This window comes from Myodes glareolus, chromosome 7 (genome assembly GCF_982192425.1).
Source record: "Myodes glareolus chromosome 7, mMyoGla1.1, whole genome shotgun sequence".
NCBI lineage: Eukaryota > Metazoa > Chordata > Mammalia > Rodentia > Cricetidae > Myodes > Myodes glareolus.
Genome location: NC_142032.1, coordinates 53,919,094 through 53,938,280, shown reverse-complemented (window position 1 = coordinate 53,938,280; position 19,187 = coordinate 53,919,094). Strand labels below are relative to the sequence as shown.

The 19,187-nt window shown below is 43.8% G+C and overlaps 2 protein-coding genes across 2 annotated transcripts; both read left to right on the top strand.

Moving 5' to 3' along the window:
* Positions 1-14: 14 nt before the first annotated feature.
* Positions 15-673, top strand: Tex54 (testis expressed 54). Its single transcript, XM_048458521.2, has 2 exons — positions 15-209; positions 402-673. Exons 1-2 carry the CDS (start codon positions 140-142, stop codon positions 602-604), a joined length of 273 nt encoding a protein of 90 aa, XP_048314478.1. The 5' UTR covers positions 15-139; the 3' UTR covers positions 605-673.
* Positions 674-865: 192 nt separating this feature from the next.
* Positions 866-19,187, top strand: Stx5 (syntaxin 5). The gene is made up of 11 exons (XM_048458516.3): positions 866-1,022; positions 1,703-1,946; positions 2,441-2,511; positions 2,677-2,732; positions 2,927-2,997; positions 7,783-7,899; positions 7,985-8,041; positions 8,184-8,265; positions 8,768-8,874; positions 9,007-9,128; positions 18,457-19,187. Exons 2-11 carry the CDS (start codon positions 1,722-1,724, stop codon positions 18,614-18,616), a joined length of 1,068 nt encoding a protein of 355 aa, XP_048314473.3. The 5' UTR covers positions 866-1,022; positions 1,703-1,721; the 3' UTR covers positions 18,617-19,187.

Here is a 19,187-nt window from a genome sequence, read left to right as displayed (position 1 = left end):
TGTGATGGGAGAAAGGAGAGGTGGTTTGTGCGTGGGAGGGGTTCCCTAACCCGGGCTGTGGGAGACCTGACGTCACAAAAGCTAGGCCCAGAGTTAAGCAGGCTGGGGAGGGTGGCAGAGTCCTGCGCCTCTCGGGGCCATGGGCTGCTGTCAAGGCAAGGACCATCAGACCTCTGATGACCAAGCAAGAGAGGACGAGAACGGGGAAGGTAGGACCAGACTCACAAAAGGGTCGCGGGAGGGGAATGGGAGTGGGAAGTACCTAAGAAAGGGCTGCCTCAAGAGGTTGGATTAGAGAGATCAGAACTGGGGTTGGAGAGATGGCTCAGCCTTTAAAGACGAGGCGCACAATCAAAAATATAAGAGCAGAACTGAACAAAGTGGCTTCGTGGCCTTTGCAGGCAACGGAGGCGATTTGGACAACACAGGCCGCCAAAAACAAAGATCTAACGAAAGTCTTCTGATCACCGTGCTGTGGCGCAGGCTATCCATGTTCAGCCGTCGGGGGTCAAGCAAGAGGCCCTCAGAACAGACTCAAAAACAGGACAGTCAGATCCAGGAGCGCAAACGTGAGGGAAGCCACAAGGAACCAGAAAAGGGCTGACTCCAACCCTGTTCTCGTCCTCCCCAACATCCAGAGAATAAAATTAATATTGTGGATCTGCCGAAAGCACCTAAGCCTCAGCTTCCAGCTTTGTAGGTGCAGGGACCACGGGCTCTTTAAGGCGCCTCTGACCCAGCCCCTTTGGGATCTGTTTCTGCGCCTCAGGGGCGGGGCCGCGGCGACAACCTAGCCAATGGGAAATCGGAGGTGAGCTCGCAGGGGCAGGGGTGTGCTCTTCCTGTCTCCGGGCTTAGAAAAATAGGCGTGGCGCGGTAGCACGTCACGGGGGTGGGGTTACGCGTGGGTGACGTGGCGGCTCCTGCTCTCGGGTCCGATTTCGGCGGCTTACAAGTCCGGCGAGGAGGCGGCGACGGCCTGGGGAGAGTGGCAGTGGCGGCGGTGGTAGGCAACAGAGGAGGTAGGGCTTCGCTCAAATGTGGGTCCAGTCTTTGTCGGTCTTCTCAGCTCAGGGGCAGCGACTTGACGGTGGGGGAGGGGGCAAAGAAGGGAGCCAGGGGCAAGTCCTGCTGGCGGCTCTGCGAAAGCGCATACCTCGCTGTCCAATCAGGAAAGGCCTTGTTTAGAAAGACGTCGGCCCTGTCCAATCAGTGGCTGCAGCCTTCCAACAGGCGGAACTTTGATGGAGGTGGGACTTCCTGTTTTAAATAAACACTTAAGAGGTTCCCCCCCCCACTCCGCCCACCCTAGTGTGTCCACCTCTGGAGGTCGGTTGCCGGTTTCCCGTGATGGGGTGAAGGAAAACACGTAAACCAGAGGGCACGATTAGGATCTGGGCCAACTGCAAAGGTCTGGCTAGAGGCTCAGGGCCGCAGGACCAGGCTCTGGCTGTTTTCTCGACTTTAGGGCCACCGGCCGGTGCTTTGGCCGTCAGAGCCAAGTTGGAAGGAGAATCTGAGGAGCTCGCCTTGGGCCTGGAGGAAGCTGACCCTTCTCGCCGTGGCCGGGCTGCAGGATCTGCGGGTGGCCTTGGGCTCGAAAGTCTGTCAAATACGGGAAAGGGCCTGAGGATTTGCTAGTTGAGGGAAGAGTTTGGGGAAAGAGGCTGTCTGGAGAATGACGTTCTCCTCTCCACAACAGTCCGAGGTTATGCGACTCAATGATCCCGCGGAAACGCTACGGATCTAAGAACACGGATCAGGGTGTCTACCTGGGTCTCTCAAAGACACAGGTTCTGTCCCCTGCAACAGCTATCACTAGCAGCAGCGACATCGTTCCTTTGTCCACCCCGGTGGCCCTGGTCCCTTCCCCTCCCGACACCATGTCCTGCCGGGATCGGACCCAGGAGTTCCTGTCCGCTTGTAAGTCGCTGCAGAGCCGTCAGGTAAGGATCCGGAGTGGAAAGGCAGGTGTGAGCCCAACTAATGCTTACGTTTTATCTGCAGTTATCTAGATTTACTTCACAGATCTTAGATTATCTAATGTTACCAGTAAAAGTGGAGGAATTGTCTTTAGTAGAGACTAAGAATAGTTTAAGTAACTTGTTCTGAATACCACAAACGATGAGTCAATATTTAAACCTGCATCTACTTCTGTTATGTTGTTCCACAGCACAGCAAAACTGTTTATTTAAATCTTCTTGCTCATATTTGAATTTTTCCACTACATAGCCCTGTTCTTCTTTAGCTAGCAATAGTTCATTAATTTTAAACTCTAAGCCTTCTCATTCATGGAAAAACTTTTTTTCTTAGCTATAAACCCCTGATAAATTTATAGATTGTCTGATGCCAGCAGCACTAGAGTGTTTAGTGGGATTGTGAGAGAGCGGTGAATCATGAAGGGGAACTAAAGCAGTGACTTTTTGACATTACCTTTCAGAATGGAATCCAAACAAATAAACCAGCTCTCCGTGCTGCCAGACAACGCAGTGAATTTACCCTTATGGCCAAGTGAGTTAAGAGAGGCTTTGTGGTGGGGTGATATAAAAGCTGAGAAGTCAGTTTGCCTGTGTTGATTTGGCTGAGTGGGGTTGGTTGTGTTGGGGCCTATGGAAATAGCCTGCCTCCTGCCCGTTACCACAGCCTTTTCACTGATGATGCTTTACATCCTTACAGGCGCATTGGGAAAGATCTCAGCAATACATTTGCCAAGCTGGAGAAGCTAACAATCTGTAAGTGTTTGGTAGATCTTTCCTAGGTGGGAGTGGGACAGTGAAACCGTACTAGGAAGTAAGGCTCATGGAGGTTTTGCTTTTCCTATGGTGCTGGGGATTTTAAACCAGGCCTTTGTGCCTTAAAGCAAGGCCTCTACCCTCTGAGCCTTGTTATTACCCTTACCGTTGTAACATCTCGTCTGTCTCTGCAGTGGCAAAGCGCAAGTCCCTCTTTGATGATAAAGCAGTAGAAATTGAGGAGCTAACATACATCATCAAACAGGTGAGCTGCTAGCCGTCAGGAGAGCCCAGCATTCTAATTAGATTACTTCCATCATTTTCCATCGCCATGAATCCCTAGGGTAAGTATCTAGACCTGTGTCCAAACACCCTGCTCCTACATTGAGTCAGTAGACACTTAGGAACATCTAGCATTTATAAAGCACTGTTCTAGATGCTGATGGAACAAATGGGAAGCAAGATGATTTTCTTCAAAGGCTCACTCTTCTTAAGAGTTACCCAGCATAAGGGCCTGCACTTAAAATGGGTAGGTGATAGTACAGAAAAGATTCTACAAAAAGATGGATGAAACAGGATGCTGGGAAAGATGGACAGAGGGTGTGAAATGTGAGCTGAATTCAGAGCTAGGTAGAGGTAGTAAAAGGACCTAACAAACAGTCCGAGGGGTCTGTATGCAGAGGTGTTGATTAGAAAAAGGAGAGGTCAGCCAGAGGATGGTGGTGGCACATACTTTTAATCACAGCACTCAGGAGGCAGAGGCAGGGGATCTCTGAGTTTGAGGCTAGCCTGGTCTACATAATGAGCTCCAGGAGAGCCAGAGTTATGCAGAGACCTTGTCTCAAAAAAAAAAAAAAAGGAAGCAAGTCCATTGTCTATAATTTCTGTATGTTTATTTGTCTTCATTCCCTCCCTCCTTTTGACTTTTCCAAAATAGAAGAAAAAGAATGGGAGGGGAGATGATAGATTTTCAGATACCCCAGGAGCAGGTTCTTTGTTTTCAAGACTGCCAGGCATGTATTTTTGGTTTTGTTTGTTTAAAGACAGCATTTCTCTATATATCCCTGGCTGTCCTAGAACTTTCTCTTTAGACTAGGTTAGCCTCGAACTTAGAGATCCACCTGTCTTTGCCTCTTGAGTACTGCAATTAAAGGCATATGCCATGCCTGGCTACTACATGCTGGTGTTTAATTTATGGTTCTCCTGTCTCAGCCTCCCAAGCTCAGGGATTTTACCATGTATCGCCATGTCGGTCCAGGATTTTTCTTTCTGCTTGTTCACAGGTATATTACAAGTGCTTATATAATAGTAGCGGGCCTGACTGTTGGTTGCCTAAATGAGTGACCAGCAAAAAGTTGGTTGTTTGACTGAGTGGCTAGTTGTAAGAGCGTTATGGACCTTGATAACCAGGTGTAGAATCGTGTCGGGGTAGCATGTAGAGTCTGATCTGAAACATGGATGGGCTGGGGTAGAGGCTAAGGAGGCAGTTGTGTGACTATATAGTACAAATATGGTGGCAGAGGTCAGAGAGCAAATGCATTTAAGAGGTGCTCTGCTGGTGAAAGAGTCTCAGGGTTGCTGTTGGGGTTATTAACCACTTAAGGACAATCTCACTGGTTTCTGAAAAACCTGAAGTTGCTTAGGTTGTGACCGTGTGTGAGCTCCTAAATTCTGAGTTGCTACTGTCTTATCAGTAAGTTAGAGATAATAAAAGTACCTGCCCCAAACCTGGGCAGTGGTGGCACATGCCTTTAATCCCAGCACTTGGAAGGCAGAGGCAAGCGGGTCTCTGTGAGTTCTGGTCTGCAGAGTGAGTTCCAGGACAGGCTCCAAAAGCTACAGAGAAATCCTGTCTCGAAAAACTAAAAAAGAAAGAAAGAAAAAAGAAAAAAAGTAATATCTGCCCCACAGATTTTATGGGGATCATTTGTTTGCTTGGTTTTTTTTGGGGGGGTGGGTGTGGGGAGAGGTTCAGGACAGGGTTTCTCTGTGTAGCCCTGACTGTCCTGAAATTTGATCTGTAGTACAGGTTGGCCTCAAATTCAGAGATCTGCCTGCTTTATGACCAAGTTGGCCTTAATTAAACGCAGAGATCATTTGTCTCTGCCTCCCGATTGCTGGAATTAAAGGTGTACACCCCACCAACTGCCCATTTGTTTTCTTTTGTCAGTTGCTGACACTGGATTTTCAAAACTGAGAATATTTCAGGTTGGTTGGCTGCAAAAGTGGTATTTGAGCTGTGTCTGAATAGTAAGGGAAAGGAGCTCATCTGATGATCTGGTGGGAGTGCATTCCAGAAAGTGGGAATGCAGTGCAGAAAATGGGCATAGCAGGAGGGAAAGGTCTCAAGTGTGGGTCGCATACCACAAGGGCAGAATATAGTTAGAGAAGTAGACAGTGGCCAGACAGAGGACCTGCGTAAAACAACTTAAACATGAAGACTGTATTCTAAATTGAGTGATGAGCTCTTGGGAGATTTTCAAGCAGAGGGATGGCAATACCCTGGATTTGCTTTTTTGTGTTCTGTTTTGTTTTTTCTTATATTCTTTATTTTGATGTATTTATTTGGATTTGGTTTTGAAGATCATACTAGCCACTATTTAGGCAGTAGATTATAGGAAATGCAGACTAGAAAGTCATTAATTTAAAAGGCTCTTAGAGGTTTTTTGAGTAGAGAAGATGGTTAGGGTATATGAGGTAGAAAAGAAGATAATATGGATAGATGTAGAATATATACTGGAAAATAAAGCAAAGTTTAAATTGGAATCATTTGGGTTCATTGTGAGCAAATGATGGTTCCATGTGCATTTGAAGGAAAAGGGAATAAAGGTGTTATTTGGCTTTGTTTGGGTATTTATTTATTTATTTATTTATTTATTTGAGGCAGGGTCTTACTGTGTAGACCAGGCTGGCTTCTGCCTCCTAAGTGTAGTGATTGAAGGCATGTACCTCTAGCCTGCATAAAAACATTTTAAAAAATATTTAGAAGTGTTTTGTGTACATGTATCTGTTTGTGCCATGTGTGTGCTTGATTCCTGTGGAGGCCAGAAGAGGACATTGGATATCCTAGAACTGCAGTTACAGATGGTTTTGAGCTAACATATGGGTGCTGGAAGTTGAGCCTGTCCTCTATAAGAGTAACAAGTGCTCTTAACCACCAAGTCAACTCTAGAGTCCATTTGTAGTTTAAGATAGAGTCTCATTCTGTAACTTAGGCTGACCTTAAATTCATTGCAATCCACCTACCTCTGTTGGGATTTTTTTTGTTTTGTTTTGTTTTGTTTTTTTAATATTTATTCATTTATTATGCATACAATATCTGCCTACATGTGTGCCTGCAGGCCAGAGAGGGTACCAGATCTCATTACAGATGGTTGTGAGCCACCATATGGTTGCTGGGAATTGAACTCAAGACCTTTGGAAGAGCAGGCAATGCTCTTAACCACTGAGCCATCTCTCCAGCCCCCCTCTGTTGGAATTTTAAGTATAAAACACACTGACCAACTGAGCATCTGATGAATGGTGGTGCCATTTACTAAAATGGAAAAAAAAAAAGGGAGGAGATGTGACTTTGAGGGGATTGATTATTAAGTAGAAAAGTTTTAATTTTCTTTTCTTTTTTTTTTTTTTTTTTTTTGGTTTTTCGAAACAAGGTTTCTCTGTAGCTTTGGAGTCTGTCCTGGAACTAGCTGTTATAGACCACACTGGACTCGAACTCAAAGAGATCCGCCTGCCTCTGCCTCCTTAGTGCTGGGATTAAAGGCATACACCACTACCACCCGGCAGTAGAAAAGTTTTCAATGCTGATTTGAGAGAGAACTTTGTAAGATGCTTAAACAGTAAATAAATAAAAAGCAGTTAATGGGCTTTTTGTTGTTGTTGCTTTTTAATTTTTTGTTTGGGTGCAGGGAAGAAATCCAGGGCCTGTGTTTTCTGCCCTACACCCCCTGGCCCCTCATTATATTTGACACAGTACTGAGTACACAGTAAGCACTTAGTCGATTATGGTTCTGGTCAGGTGATCTTATTTGTCGATTGTATTTTAGGTTATAGTTTATGATAACATATAGGGAGACTAAGGAAATCTGGGTGATCAGAAGCTTTCAGTTTGAATTTCTACATGGGAAATAGTATTTCATCTAAGCTAGAACCCAAAGGAAGGAGCTGTTATGGCAAACAAACAAAAAGTGCACTTGGTCAGAAACTCTAGGAAGGTAGGACCTGTCATCAGTGAATGTAGGTCCAGGGTTATAGAGAGTATGTATGGTTGGGCCTACTTAGAAAGCCTCTAGAAATGCTTATGTTTTGTTTTCAATGTATTTCTCATACTCACTTTAAAAATTCTAAAATTATATTTGTTTGTGGTCTTGAGGGGTGGTATCTGAGTGTCATGGCCTGCATGTAGAGTTGGTTATCTCCTTCCCTTGTATGGGTCCCTGGGGTTGAATTCAGGTTGCCAGGCATGGCAACAAGCTCTTTTGTCTATTGAGCCATCTTGCTGACTCTCATACTCTATTCCTGATGCCTTCCACCTCTGCCTTTCTGATACCTCCTTGGGTAATAGTATGTTGGAACAGGTTTTCTCTGTCCTCGCTGTGGAGAATGGAATATGGGTGACACATTGGCTGTGATATGAATTCACTGTATGTGATTTTAAGTAAATCCCAGCAAGTCTTCTGCAGTATTAGATATTCTGTGTAAAAATTTGCTTCTTTGATACTTCTAGGAAAGTAGGGTGATTCTTGACTTTTCTTGGGTTTTATTCAAGTATTCTGTCAGCATGCTATAGGTACAAGATTTTTGCCCTCACGAGGTAAAGTATAGCAGAAAAGTAGAAGGCAGATAAATCATTCACTTACAAATGGTGAGACCATCAACTTCCTTTTTCTGCAAGGAATGAACAGTCTTTGAACAGTCCTAGTGCCACCTTCTGATCTGACTAGACACTTCACTAATAGGTTTTATCTTATCCTCTCTGCCAGGGGTAACACAGATGGGGTCAATGACTGAAGACTTCTTGCTTAATACTCTGTTTCTGGTCTCTTACCAGGATATCAATAACCTCAACAAACAAATTGCTCAACTTCAAGATTTTGTGAGGGCCAAGGGTAGCCAGAGTGGCCGGCATCTGCAGACGCATTCCAACACCATTGTAGTTTCATTGCAGGTGAGACCCTGGGGATGGAAGAAGTGAGGAGGGAATAATAGAAAGCATCTTCTTTGTATGACCCAATTGTTCTTGCTTTTTATAGTCAAAACTGGCTTCCATGTCCAATGACTTCAAATCAGTTTTAGAAGTAAGGACTGAGGTAAGTGGGATCTGTCGGTGGGAGGAATCTGTGGTATGGACCCAAGAGGAAAAGGGGAAGGGACAAGTTACCCAGAGTCATGGGGTCAACATACCCACTTTCCAGAGAGACTCAGAACCTTTGCATTTCCCCCCAACATCAGAACCTGAAACAACAGAGGAACCGTCGGGAACAGTTCTCCCGGACACCAGTGTCGGCCCTGCCTCTTGCCCCCAACCACCTTGGTAAGTCAGAAGCAATATGGGAAGCCTATTAGCTAAGTTCTGGCTGTGGTAGCATCCCTATTGCTAGTATAACAGGCATATGCCACTATTCCCCGCCCAAGTTGCTTTTTTTTTTTTTTATGTAAGATTTATTTATTATGCATACAGTGTTCTGCCTGCATGTATGCCTGCAGGCCAGAAGTGGGAGCCAGATCTATTTCAGATGACTGTGAGCCACCATCTGGTTGCTGGGAATTAAACTCAGGACCTCTAAAAGAACAGCCAGGGCTCTTAACTGCTGAGCCATTTTTCCAGCCCCTTGAATTGTTTTTTGTTGTTGTTGTGAGGCAGGGTCTCTCTTTGTAGTCTTGGCTGTCCTGGAACTCGCTATGTAGATCAGACTCAAACTCAGATCCTTTTGCCTTAGCCTCAGGAGTGCAGAGATTAAAGTCATGTGTTACCATGCCAGGCCCTGAACCTGCTTTTAATCATTAAAATGTGCCATGTCCTGTTTCTTCTCCAGGGGGTGGTCCCATAGTTTTGGGAGCAGAGTCCCAAGCCTCCAGGGACGTGGCCATCGACATGTTGGACTCTAGAACAAGCCAGCAACTTCAGCTCATTGACGAGCAGGTACCCAGGCTCTGAAATCTAGAGGATCAGCTCCTCTGTTGTCTTCTGTTCTTCTGGAGTGTTTGGAATGTGACATGGTGAAAAGGTCTTAAAAATTCAGGCCCTAGTTCATGGTGCTTTCTTTTTCTGAAGGATTCCTACATCCAGAGTCGGGCAGACACCATGCAGAACATTGAGTCTACAATCGTTGAGCTGGGTTCCATTTTTCAGCAGTTGGCACACATGGTTAAAGAACAGGAGGAAACTATTCAGAGGTGAGCCACTCTCACCCCATATAGTGGAGCTTTCTCTTCCCCAGGGATTAACATCTTCAAGTTCCCAGGTACAGCTTGGGGGTCTTTGGAAGAGTGAGTGAATCCTTAACCCCCCTGAGTCCTAACTCACCAGATTCTAATCACTTAATAAGAGGGCCTGATGTGGTGATGCACACCTTTAATCCCAGCATCCTGGAGACAGAAGCAGGCAGATCCCTATGAGTTTGAGACCAGTCTGGTTTACATAGTGAATTCCAAGACAGTCTGGGAGGGCTACATAGAGAGAGACCCTTTTTTAATTTTGTTTTGTTTTGTTTTGTTTTCTGAGACAGAGTTTCTCTGTGTAGCTTTGAAGCCAATCTTGGAAAAGCCTGTAGACCAGGCTGGCCTCAAACTCACAGAGATCCACCTACCTCTGCCTCCCGAGTGCTGGGATCAAATGCGCCACCATCACCCAACAATTTTTTTTTTTTTGAAGACAGAGTTTCTTTGTGTAGCTATCCTGCATCTCACTTTGTAGACCAGGCTGACCTTCAACTCACAGAGATCTATCTGCCTGCCTCTGCTTCCCAAGAGATAGAATCAAAGACATCATCACCATTACCCAGCAAGAGACCCTTTTTTTTTTTTAAACTTTATGATTTATTTATCTTTTATTTTATGTGCATTGGTGTGAAGGTGTCAGGTCCCCTGGAACTGGATTTTCAGACAATTGTGAGCTGCCATGTGGGTCCTGGGAATTGAACCCGGGTCCTCTGGAAGAACAGTCAGTGCTCTTAACCGCTGAGCTATTTCTCCAGCCCCCAAGAGACCCTTTTTAAAAAATAAAAAAATAAAAAATTACTAAGGGCTTGGAATTATAGCATGGTTATAAAGTGTTTGCCTACCATACATGAAGGCTTAGGATTGGTCTTCAGAATCATAGACAAAAGGAAAGAAAGCAACTAGTGGAGCCTAGTAGCTGACCCAGCGGGTATAGGAGCTTTCTACACAAGCTTAGTGACATCAGTTTGATCGCTGCAGTCAGGTAAAGGAGAAACGAGAGACCAGCACCACAGAGTTGTCTTCTGCTGCTGTATCTGTGCCCCCTCCATACTAATAAATAAAAATGTAGAAAAAACAAACCAAAACAAAAACAGCTAAGAGGGGAGCACAGTACAGTATGCAGCCTTTATTCTTGAGCAGTGTTTGAGCTCAGGAGTGCAAGGCCAGCTCTACAAATGTAGTCAAGCTCTATTTCAAAAATTAAAAGAGATGGCCCAGCAGTTAGGAACACCTGTTCCTTTTCCAGAGGACCTGGGTTCAATTCCTAGTACCCACATCGTGTTGCACAACCATATTTAACTCTAGTTCAAGGGGATCCAGTGCCCTCCCCTGGCTCCACAGGCATCAGGCATACAAATGATATACAAACATGGAAAGCATACATTAAACAAGTTAATAAGTGAATAAGTCTAATTTTAGAAAAACTTAATAATTATATGAAAACAGGTATTGTGGCATATGCCTTTAATCCCAGTACTCCAGAAGTAGAGGTGGGCAGATCTCTTGAGTTTTGTCTTGTTCTGGTTTGGTGTTTTTAGATTTTTTCTTTTAATTTTATGTATATGAGTGTTTTACTTGCGTTTATATGTGCCATGTGTGTGCTTGGTGCCCACAGAGGTCAGAAGAAGCCATCAGAATCCTGGAAACTGGAGTTAGAAATGATTGTGAAACACCATGTGGGGACTGGTAATTGAACCTAGGTCCTCTGCAAAAGTAGCAAGTGCTCTTAATTGTTAAGCTATCTCTCCAATTCCTAGATATCTGCATTTGAGGCTGGCCTGGTTTACATAGCACATTCCAGGCCAGTCAGATCTAATGATGAAATCTTGTCTCAAAAAAAAAAAAAAGTTTTCAATGTTATCTTCATTCTGTTGTTAAGCAAAAAATTTTAAATTTCAAATAGTGAATTTTTATGTTTGTTTGAGACAGGCTCTCATATTTTATCTCCGACTAGCTTTATATTCACTATATAGTAGTTCCTACGTAACTGAGACTGGCCTTGACTCCATCTCTTCAATGTTAGGATATAATAGACAAGTGCCACCCTCCTGACTATTTTCATGAAACTCCAGTATGGGCAAGGTGGAGAGCTGAGACAGATGGAAGGGGCTCACCAGTTAGTCAGCCTAGCTAAAGCAGCAGGGCTCAGGGTCAGTGAAAGACTGTCTCAAGAAAATTAGAGCCTGATAGAACAGGATACCTGACTGTCCTGGCATCTGGGTGCACACACATGCACACATATCCATACACATACATATACACAACAGATCTGAAGCTGAAGAGATTACTCACTGTTCTTCCAGAGAACCCAAGTTCAGTTGTAGCCTTCATTTTAAGTGACTTACAACCACCTATAACTCTAGCTGTAGGTTATCTAATATCTCCACAGACAAATACATATAATTAAGAATAAAATGTTAGAAAGAGACACCATGGATCCGCTGGAGACAGACGCTGGGAATTTTACCCGGTAAGCCACTGCCATGTGGCAATACACAGATTAATAGAAATGGGTTAAATTAAGATGTAAGAATTAGCCAATAAGAAACTAGAGCTAATGGGCTAAGTAAGCAGTGTTTCAATTATACAATTTCTGTGTTACTATTTTGGGGGTGAGCGGCCGGGACAAACAAGTGGCCCTCCTTGCAACAATTGGTACTCCAACATGGTCATCTGTATCGATGTAAAACCTGAGAAAGTTTGAAAAGGAATTCTAGACACAAAAATACAGAGTCTAACACAGCTTTTTGCTGTTTGCTGGCAGCATGCCACAGCTCCTTTAAGAGAGGTTTTCCTGACTCAGCCATAGCAAAAGAAAAAAGCCACGCAGTTTTAAAATGCCCACTTTCTGGGTTGTGCTGCCAGCGTGATCTCTGGCTCTTTCAGGCTGGAGGACCAGCCACAGAGCACTTGAGTGGGGTTTGTGAGCAGGCTGCTGCAGCTTGCTTGATGGCGGCTTGGACTGGTTGTATGCCTAGAAGTGGGGCAGTGCGCACAGCTCAGAGGCGCGAGCAACTCTGCCATGTTGGACTAGGTGGGCAAGCAGGCACTAACATGTTACCCTGATTAATGACGCAGCTTAAGTTTTTAAGAAGCACTTAGCATTTTAAGAAATGCTCCTGGACAGTAAAGAATTACAGATACACAGTAGGACAGATTCAGACATAAAAGACGTATAAATTGGTCAGTGTTGGATAAATGTACGTAGGCTTGGAAGAGAGAAGAAAAAAAATATAGAGAGTCATAAAATAGTTAATGCTTTAAAAAGGTAAAGTCTTTAATGAGACAGTACAGATTAAAGGAGTAAAAATAAGAAAATAAATATTAAAAAGTAATAGAGTAAAAAAAATGTTAAATAAAATGTGAGGAGGCTGGTGTGGTGCACATGGGAGGTGAAGGCAGAGGAACCAGTTGTTTAAAGGTCATCAGCTCCATAGGAAGTTCAAGGCCATGGTCTGGGCTATATTTTAAGACTCAGTTCCAAAGAACAAACTAAGGATGTCCGCAATAATAGAGTGCTTACTTGCCTATGGTTTACTAGGCTTGTGGATTCAGTTCTTGGTACCACAGAAGAAAAGGGGTAAGCAAAAAGAATAGATAACCTTTTTTAGGAGTTTTGTTTCAGAATGCAGCAAGAAAGTCATGTTTCATTGCTTGTACTTATAATCCTGGTATTCAGGAGGGCTGAGGTTGGAAAGATTGTGAGTTTGAGGCCAGCCTGCTTGGACAACTATAAAACTCAGTCTCAAAAAGAATTAAAAGCTGGTGACTGGAGAGATGGCTCAGTGGTGAAGAGCACTGACTGCTGCTCCTCCAGAGGATCTGGGTTTGAGTCTAAATAACTACATGGTATCTTACAACCACTTGTGATACCAGTTCCAGGGGACTTAGCACACCGTCTTCTTGCCTCTACAGGTACCAGGCGTGCATGTGCTACACTGATTTTACACACACACACACACACACACACACACACACACACACCCTTGCACATGTCAGAAACAGAGCTGACAAACGGATGAAAGAAAAAGCACTACATCCAGCCCTTGTGCTGCAAGGAAATGGAAGGGAAGAAAGGGAGGAGTAAAGGAAAGAAGCCAAAATCAAACATGTTATGTTCTTCTTATCCACATACCTCTTTGAAAAAATTGATTTTAGATGTCACTAACAACAGAAAATATCAGTGTTGCTAGTGATGGAACAGCTGAAAAAGTAAGCAATATGGGTGCTCCACTCAGAAATAATCTCAGGACAGATCGGTGAAACAAAGTTTAGTGAGTTTATTAAACAGAAACAGTGAGCCTGGGAAGAACCAGGTGCTAGATGAACACACAGAAGTGTTAGTAGCTGATGTCTTTAGGTCTTGCAAACTACTCAAATGGCAGTTAGGTTTGTGTCTTAGGGAACCCATTTGCTGGCATATTCCTCTACCCACAGAATTATGACCTTAAAGAGACTTAATTGTGCAGGCTTGCAGCTAGAGGGAGAGAGAAGTAAGAAAACAAGCTGGGCAGTAGTGGCCCACGTCTTTAGTCCTAGCACTCAGGAGGCTTGGGCAGGCAGATCTCTGTGAGTTCAAGGCCAGCCCGGTCTACAGAACAAGTTCCAGGACAGGCTCCAAAGCTACACAAAGAAACCCTGTCTTTAAAACAAAGAGAGAGCGAGAGGGAGGAGAGAGAGAGAGAGAATGAAAACAAATGTTTAAGAAATATAAATATCAAGGTCATTGTAGAAATTACAAACAACAATAAAGAGAAACTGTGGATTGTAATCCTAGGAGACAAAGGCACAACCATCAGCTAGCCTCAGCTGTGTACTTCTGGACCAGCCGCTTTTTCAAAAAACAACCCATCAGTCATAAGGATAGTGAACTTAAAAGAATCTGGTGTAGGGACTGAAGAGAGCTGGCTGTTCTTCCAGAGGTCCTGAGTTCAATTCCCAGCAATTACATGGTGACTCATAGCCACCATAATGAGATCTGGTGCCCTCTTCTAGTATGCAGACAGAACACTGTATACATAGTAAATAAATCTTAGAAAAAAAAATTTAAAAAAGAATCTGGTTTGTTAAGTTTCTCAGGAAAGGGAAATTACAGTTACAAAGTTGGTTTGGTCATTATGTTGAAAAGTCTCAAGGTATCAGCCAGCTAGAGATGGACATCAGAACAGGGTGCAAGAGGATTTCCTGTCTGTTGCTCCTTTTTTGTTTCGTTTTTGTTTTTTTGAGACAGAGTTCTCGTAGCTATGGATTCAGTCCTGGAGCTCACTCTGTAGACCAGGCTGGCCTCGAACTCACAGAGCCTCTGCCTCCCTAATGCTGGGATTAAAGGTGTGTGCCACCACCACCTGGCTCTTTTACATTTATTTTGTGTGTGTGTGTGTGTGTATATATATATGTTGGTGTGCATGTGCCATGGCCCTCATGTGGAGATCTAAGACCAACATGATGGGGGAACCGGTCTCTCCTTTTACGGTGTGGGTTTCAGGGATCAAACTTAGGCCATCAGGCTTTATGGCAAGCATCCTTACCTGCTGAGCCATCTCATAGGCTCTTGCCTGGAATTTTTAATTCAAGAGGAAAAAAAGCTACGAACAATGACTGAGTATGTAGTTCAGTGGTAGGGCAGTGACTAGCATGTACGTGTCCTGGGTTTGATCTTATAACACAAGGAGGTGGGGGTACTGTATCTGATATCTGTTCTCCCTGATATAAAGGCAGTCTGACATTAAATGGTTCCTAATGCAATACAAGATAAATAGCATCTCCTTTCATGTATCCTTATACAAAATAATTTAAGCAGGGGTCACTGGAACCTGTATTTGGAACATTGGAGAACCAAAAGTTTTTCTTTTTTGGAAGAACAGTAACAAGGCCAACAGACAACCAGGCTATAGCACACTGCAAGGAATGCAGCCTTTTTTCTTCACAAGGCAGTGTAGTCAGGAAGGAGCACCAGACTGTAGAAATGGCTCAGAGGTTAAAAGCACTAGCTGTTCTTCCAGAGGACACAGGTTCAATCACCAGCACCCACATGACAGCTTACAACTCTCTATAACTCCAGTTTCAGGGAATCAGAATCCCTCACACAGGCGTACGTGCAGGCAAAACACCAATGTACATGAAAAGGAATAAATTTTAAAAATAAATTTAAACTGGGTGGTGGCGGCGGCACACGCCTTTAATCCTAGCACTCCGGAGGCAGAGGTAGGTGGATCTCTATGAATTCAAGGCCAGCCTGGTCTACAGAGTGAGTTCCAGGACAGTCAGGACTATTTCACAGAGAAACCCTGTCTCACAAAAACAGCAAAAAAAAAAGGGGGGGGGAGTGGGAGGGTTTGGGAGGAGGGGCAGAAATGGAAAAATGGAAACTTTTATAATTTAATAAAATTACTTTATTTTATTTAGAACAAAAAAAAACCCACCTCTATCACAGATCACATGTACTTGATTGTGAAGATTTTTCAACTTTTTCTGCTTCCCATTGCTTTTTGTTTTGTCTTTCTTTTCTTGTTTGGTTTTGTTTTGTTTTTTGTTTTTTGTTTTTTTTTGAGACATAGTCTCATTATGTAGCCCTAACTGGCATGGAACTGAGTGACTGCCTCTGCCTCCCAAATGCTAAGGTTAAAAGTCATGTACTACCACTCTTCCTGGTCTTTTTAACTGAAAAACAAAATAAAAAACAAAGAACATTTTTTTTTTCCACCAGGTATGGTCACATGCCTTTATTCCCAGCATTCTGGAGAAGGTAGATCTTTGTGTGTTATATGGTGAGTTCCAGGTCAGCCAGGGCTATACAGTGAGACCTTTTCTCAAAAATAACAAAAATCCAGCAGGATTGTGTGTACAGGTGTGCCTAGGTGCAGAAGTAGCACAGCAGCTGTGGAGCTGTTTCTCCTGTCATGTGGATCCCAGGGATTAAAGTCAGGTCCTCAGACAGGCACTCCACCCACTGAGCCATCTCCCAAGCCTCTATAATCTTTTATATACAAGATTGCATGTAAAAGGTTTATCCATTTTTGTTAAGCAAAGCCATTTATAACTGCCATTATGAGCTTTATTCATTGTGAGATAACAAATAAGCTACATTGAAAAAAAAATGTAGTTATGATGGTGGTACATTCCTTTAGTTCCAGTATTCTGGGAGGCAGAGGCAGGCAGACCTTTGTGAGAATGAGACCAGCCTAGTCTACAAAATGAGTTCCAGGGCAGCCAGGGCTGTTAAACAGAGAAACCCTGTTTCGAACAACCAACAACAACAACAAAAAAAGCGGACACTAAGAGAGACTTACATAGATATAATCTACATGGGAAGTAGAAAGTAGAAAAAGACTAGATCTCCTGAGTAAATTGGGAGCATGGGGACCTTATGGGAGGATTGAATCAGGGAGGGGAGCAGAGAAAAATGTAGAGCTCAATAAATATCAATTTTAAAAATGCATTATTGGTAAAAAGAAAAAAGAGAGTAAGGCTATGCATGGTAGCATATGCCTTAATCTCTCAAGTACTCAGAGGTGGATCTCTCTGAGTTTGAGGCCAGCCTGGTTTATGTAATAAGTTCTAGGACCCTAGGCTATTCAGAACTTGTCTCAAAAAGCAAAATAAAGTAGCTATAGCCAACAGCCATGAACCTGATATTTTAGCCTCTCCAACATAAAAAAGAACCACAATTCAGGTTTCTGAATTGAGATGCTGAGTTGAGCTTAATCCTTTTGCTTGTCTTTTCAGGACTTAAGCTTGCAGCCCTCTGTCCAGCTCTTTTCCATTTCTAGCCAGATTGCTAGGACCCAGCTGGGTCATACTCAGCTCCTGGAGGGTTCTAGGTCAAGGACTTCCCTCTGCAAAATCTAGGGTGTGTTTCATCATATGTTGCTTACTGATAGGGTTATGTTTTGAATAATTTGTCATGAGATGATTTTACACATGACAGAATGTAGTTACATGAGTTAAAATAGGTTTTATGTCAGTAGGCTGTACAGTCCTAGTAGATTGCCATTCTTTCTAGGTGGGCAGGGTGTCTGAAACAGACAGGGTGTCTCTGTATAGCTTTGGAGCCTGCCCTAGAACTTGCATGTGTGCTGTAGGCCAAAGGAAGGCGTCAGATATCACCTATTACTCTGTTCTTCGAGGTAGGGGCTCTCCCTTAGCCTGAAACTTGGGTTTTTTCAGGTAGCCAACGAAATCCAACTTTTTCCTATTTTCTCCACCCACCCACTGTATTGTGGGTATAGACACAGGTAAGACCATGGCTAGCTTGTTATGTGGGTACTGGGATCCAAATTTAGGTCCTCTTGGTTGCCAAGCAAGCACTTTTCCTACTGAGCTATCTGCCCAGCCACAAAATTTGGGTTTTAGGGTTGTGCGCATAGATTGTCCAGGGAAGGTTTTGTATTCTTCAGTAAGTTTTAAAAATCATCCTTCCCCAGAGACAGTGCTCTCTGAATGTAAGGTTTGTATTATTCTTTGAGTTCCTGTCTATATTAAGTTGTCCCCATCCCCCAACCAGAATTTTCTTACTGTAGTGGTCTGAACTTTACCCCCATTATAACAATGTTCACCAGTACGGTACACATATTTAATCCCAGCCCCAGCACTTGGAACACAGAGGCAGGTCTGGTCTACATGATGAGTTCCAGGACAGCGAGGGCTACACAGAGAAACTCTGTCTTGAAAATGCTAAAAAACAAAACAAACCAAAAAAAATGTAATAAATGTTCATTACCTGAAAAAAAATCAGCAAATGCTAGATTATAATTACGTATTTTATGTCAGGTGGTGATGGCACATGCCTTTATCCCAGCACTCAGGAGGCAGAGGCAGGTGGATCTTTGAGTTCGAGGTCGGCCTGGTCTACAGAACAAGTTCCAGGACAGGCTCCAAAGCTACACAGAGAAACCCTGTCTTGAAAAACCACACACACACACAAAGGTATTTTAGGTACTCATATGGATTGGGGTACATCTCATTTAACTCACTGAAAATTGAAACCTCATGAAAGGAGGTAGGGTTGTTTATGGCAATCTCATTTTTCAGATGTGGAAAATAAGACCTTGTTAAATAACTCAATCTTAAGATAATAACTGACAGAAAGATTTCAGACTAGAGCCAAGCATGGTCTACTACCCTAAAAATCTTGTATATACTCATACATGTACACAAAAGAGATCACATGACATGAAACACTTTTTATTTCTATGTATTGTGATCACCTTTCCATAGCAGTAAATAGATGACCTCAGCTTTCTTTTTAATCCAATGTCCTGTTTTCTCTACTGGCTGTTTCCAGGATCGATGAGAATGTGCTTGGAGCCCAGCTGGATGTTGAGGCCGCCCATTCAGAGATCCTCAAGTACTTCCAGTCAGTTACCTCCAATCGGTGGCTCATGGTCAAAATCTTCCTCATCCTCATTGTCTTCTTCATCATCTTTGTGGTCTTCCTTGCCTGACCCCTCACTCACTCTGAGGCACTCCATGGAGGGTTTGGGACCCTCCTGGGAGGGCAGGTGGCCACTATTGCCATTGAGCCTGTGTAGGGTGGTTGGGAGAAAGGCCATTTCCTTGGAACTGCTAAGAATGGCCAGTGTCCCTGTTTCCCACCCTTGTCTCTGGCCACTCTGTCCTACCCTCAGGCCCTTGAAACACACTGGTTCTGGATTTGGACTCTGCTGTGAAGTGGCCGGGAGCAGAAGACAGCTAGGGGCCAGTGGAGGAGGTTGTCTCCACGAGGGATTTTTATAAAACCTTACCAGCCTCCCCCAAAGGTAACTTTGGCAGCAAGGGGAGATAATGCCCCTCCTTGCCTCCTTGAGAGTGAGGCAAGGAGACAAAACTATCCCAGGGACCAACTTTACCATCAGGTTAGAACTTGACTGCCTCCCTCTATTCACCATGTGAAGTGAGGGGGCTCTGAGCCCTTCAGTTGCCTGCACAAACCTGACTTTGGCTACTGGTGACTCTCAATCTGCCAAATGTGCTGCAGCCTGTTTCCTCCCAATTACAGCAAGACTGTCAGCCTCA

What these genes read in the sequence shown, in the direction of transcription:
- Stx5 (XM_048458516.3), top strand. Translation starts at nt 1,722, where the DNA reads ATGATCCCGCGGAAACGCTACGGATCTAAGAACACGGATCAGGGTGTC. An exon ending in TAACATACATCATCAAACAG is followed by an intron (nt 2,998 to 7,782) that starts GTGAGCTGCTAG and finishes GTCTCTTACCAG; the next exon opens with GATATCAATAACCTCAACAA. An exon ending in CCATTGTAGTTTCATTGCAG is followed by an intron (nt 7,900 to 7,984) that starts GTGAGACCCTGG and finishes TGCTTTTTATAG; the next exon opens with TCAAAACTGGCTTCCATGTC.
- Tex54 (XM_048458521.2), top strand. Translation starts at nt 140, where the DNA reads ATGGGCTGCTGTCAAGGCAAGGACCATCAGACCTCTGATGACCAAGCA. An exon ending in AGAGGACGAGAACGGGGAAG is followed by an intron (nt 210 to 401) that starts GTAGGACCAGAC and finishes TGGCCTTTGCAG; the next exon opens with GCAACGGAGGCGATTTGGAC.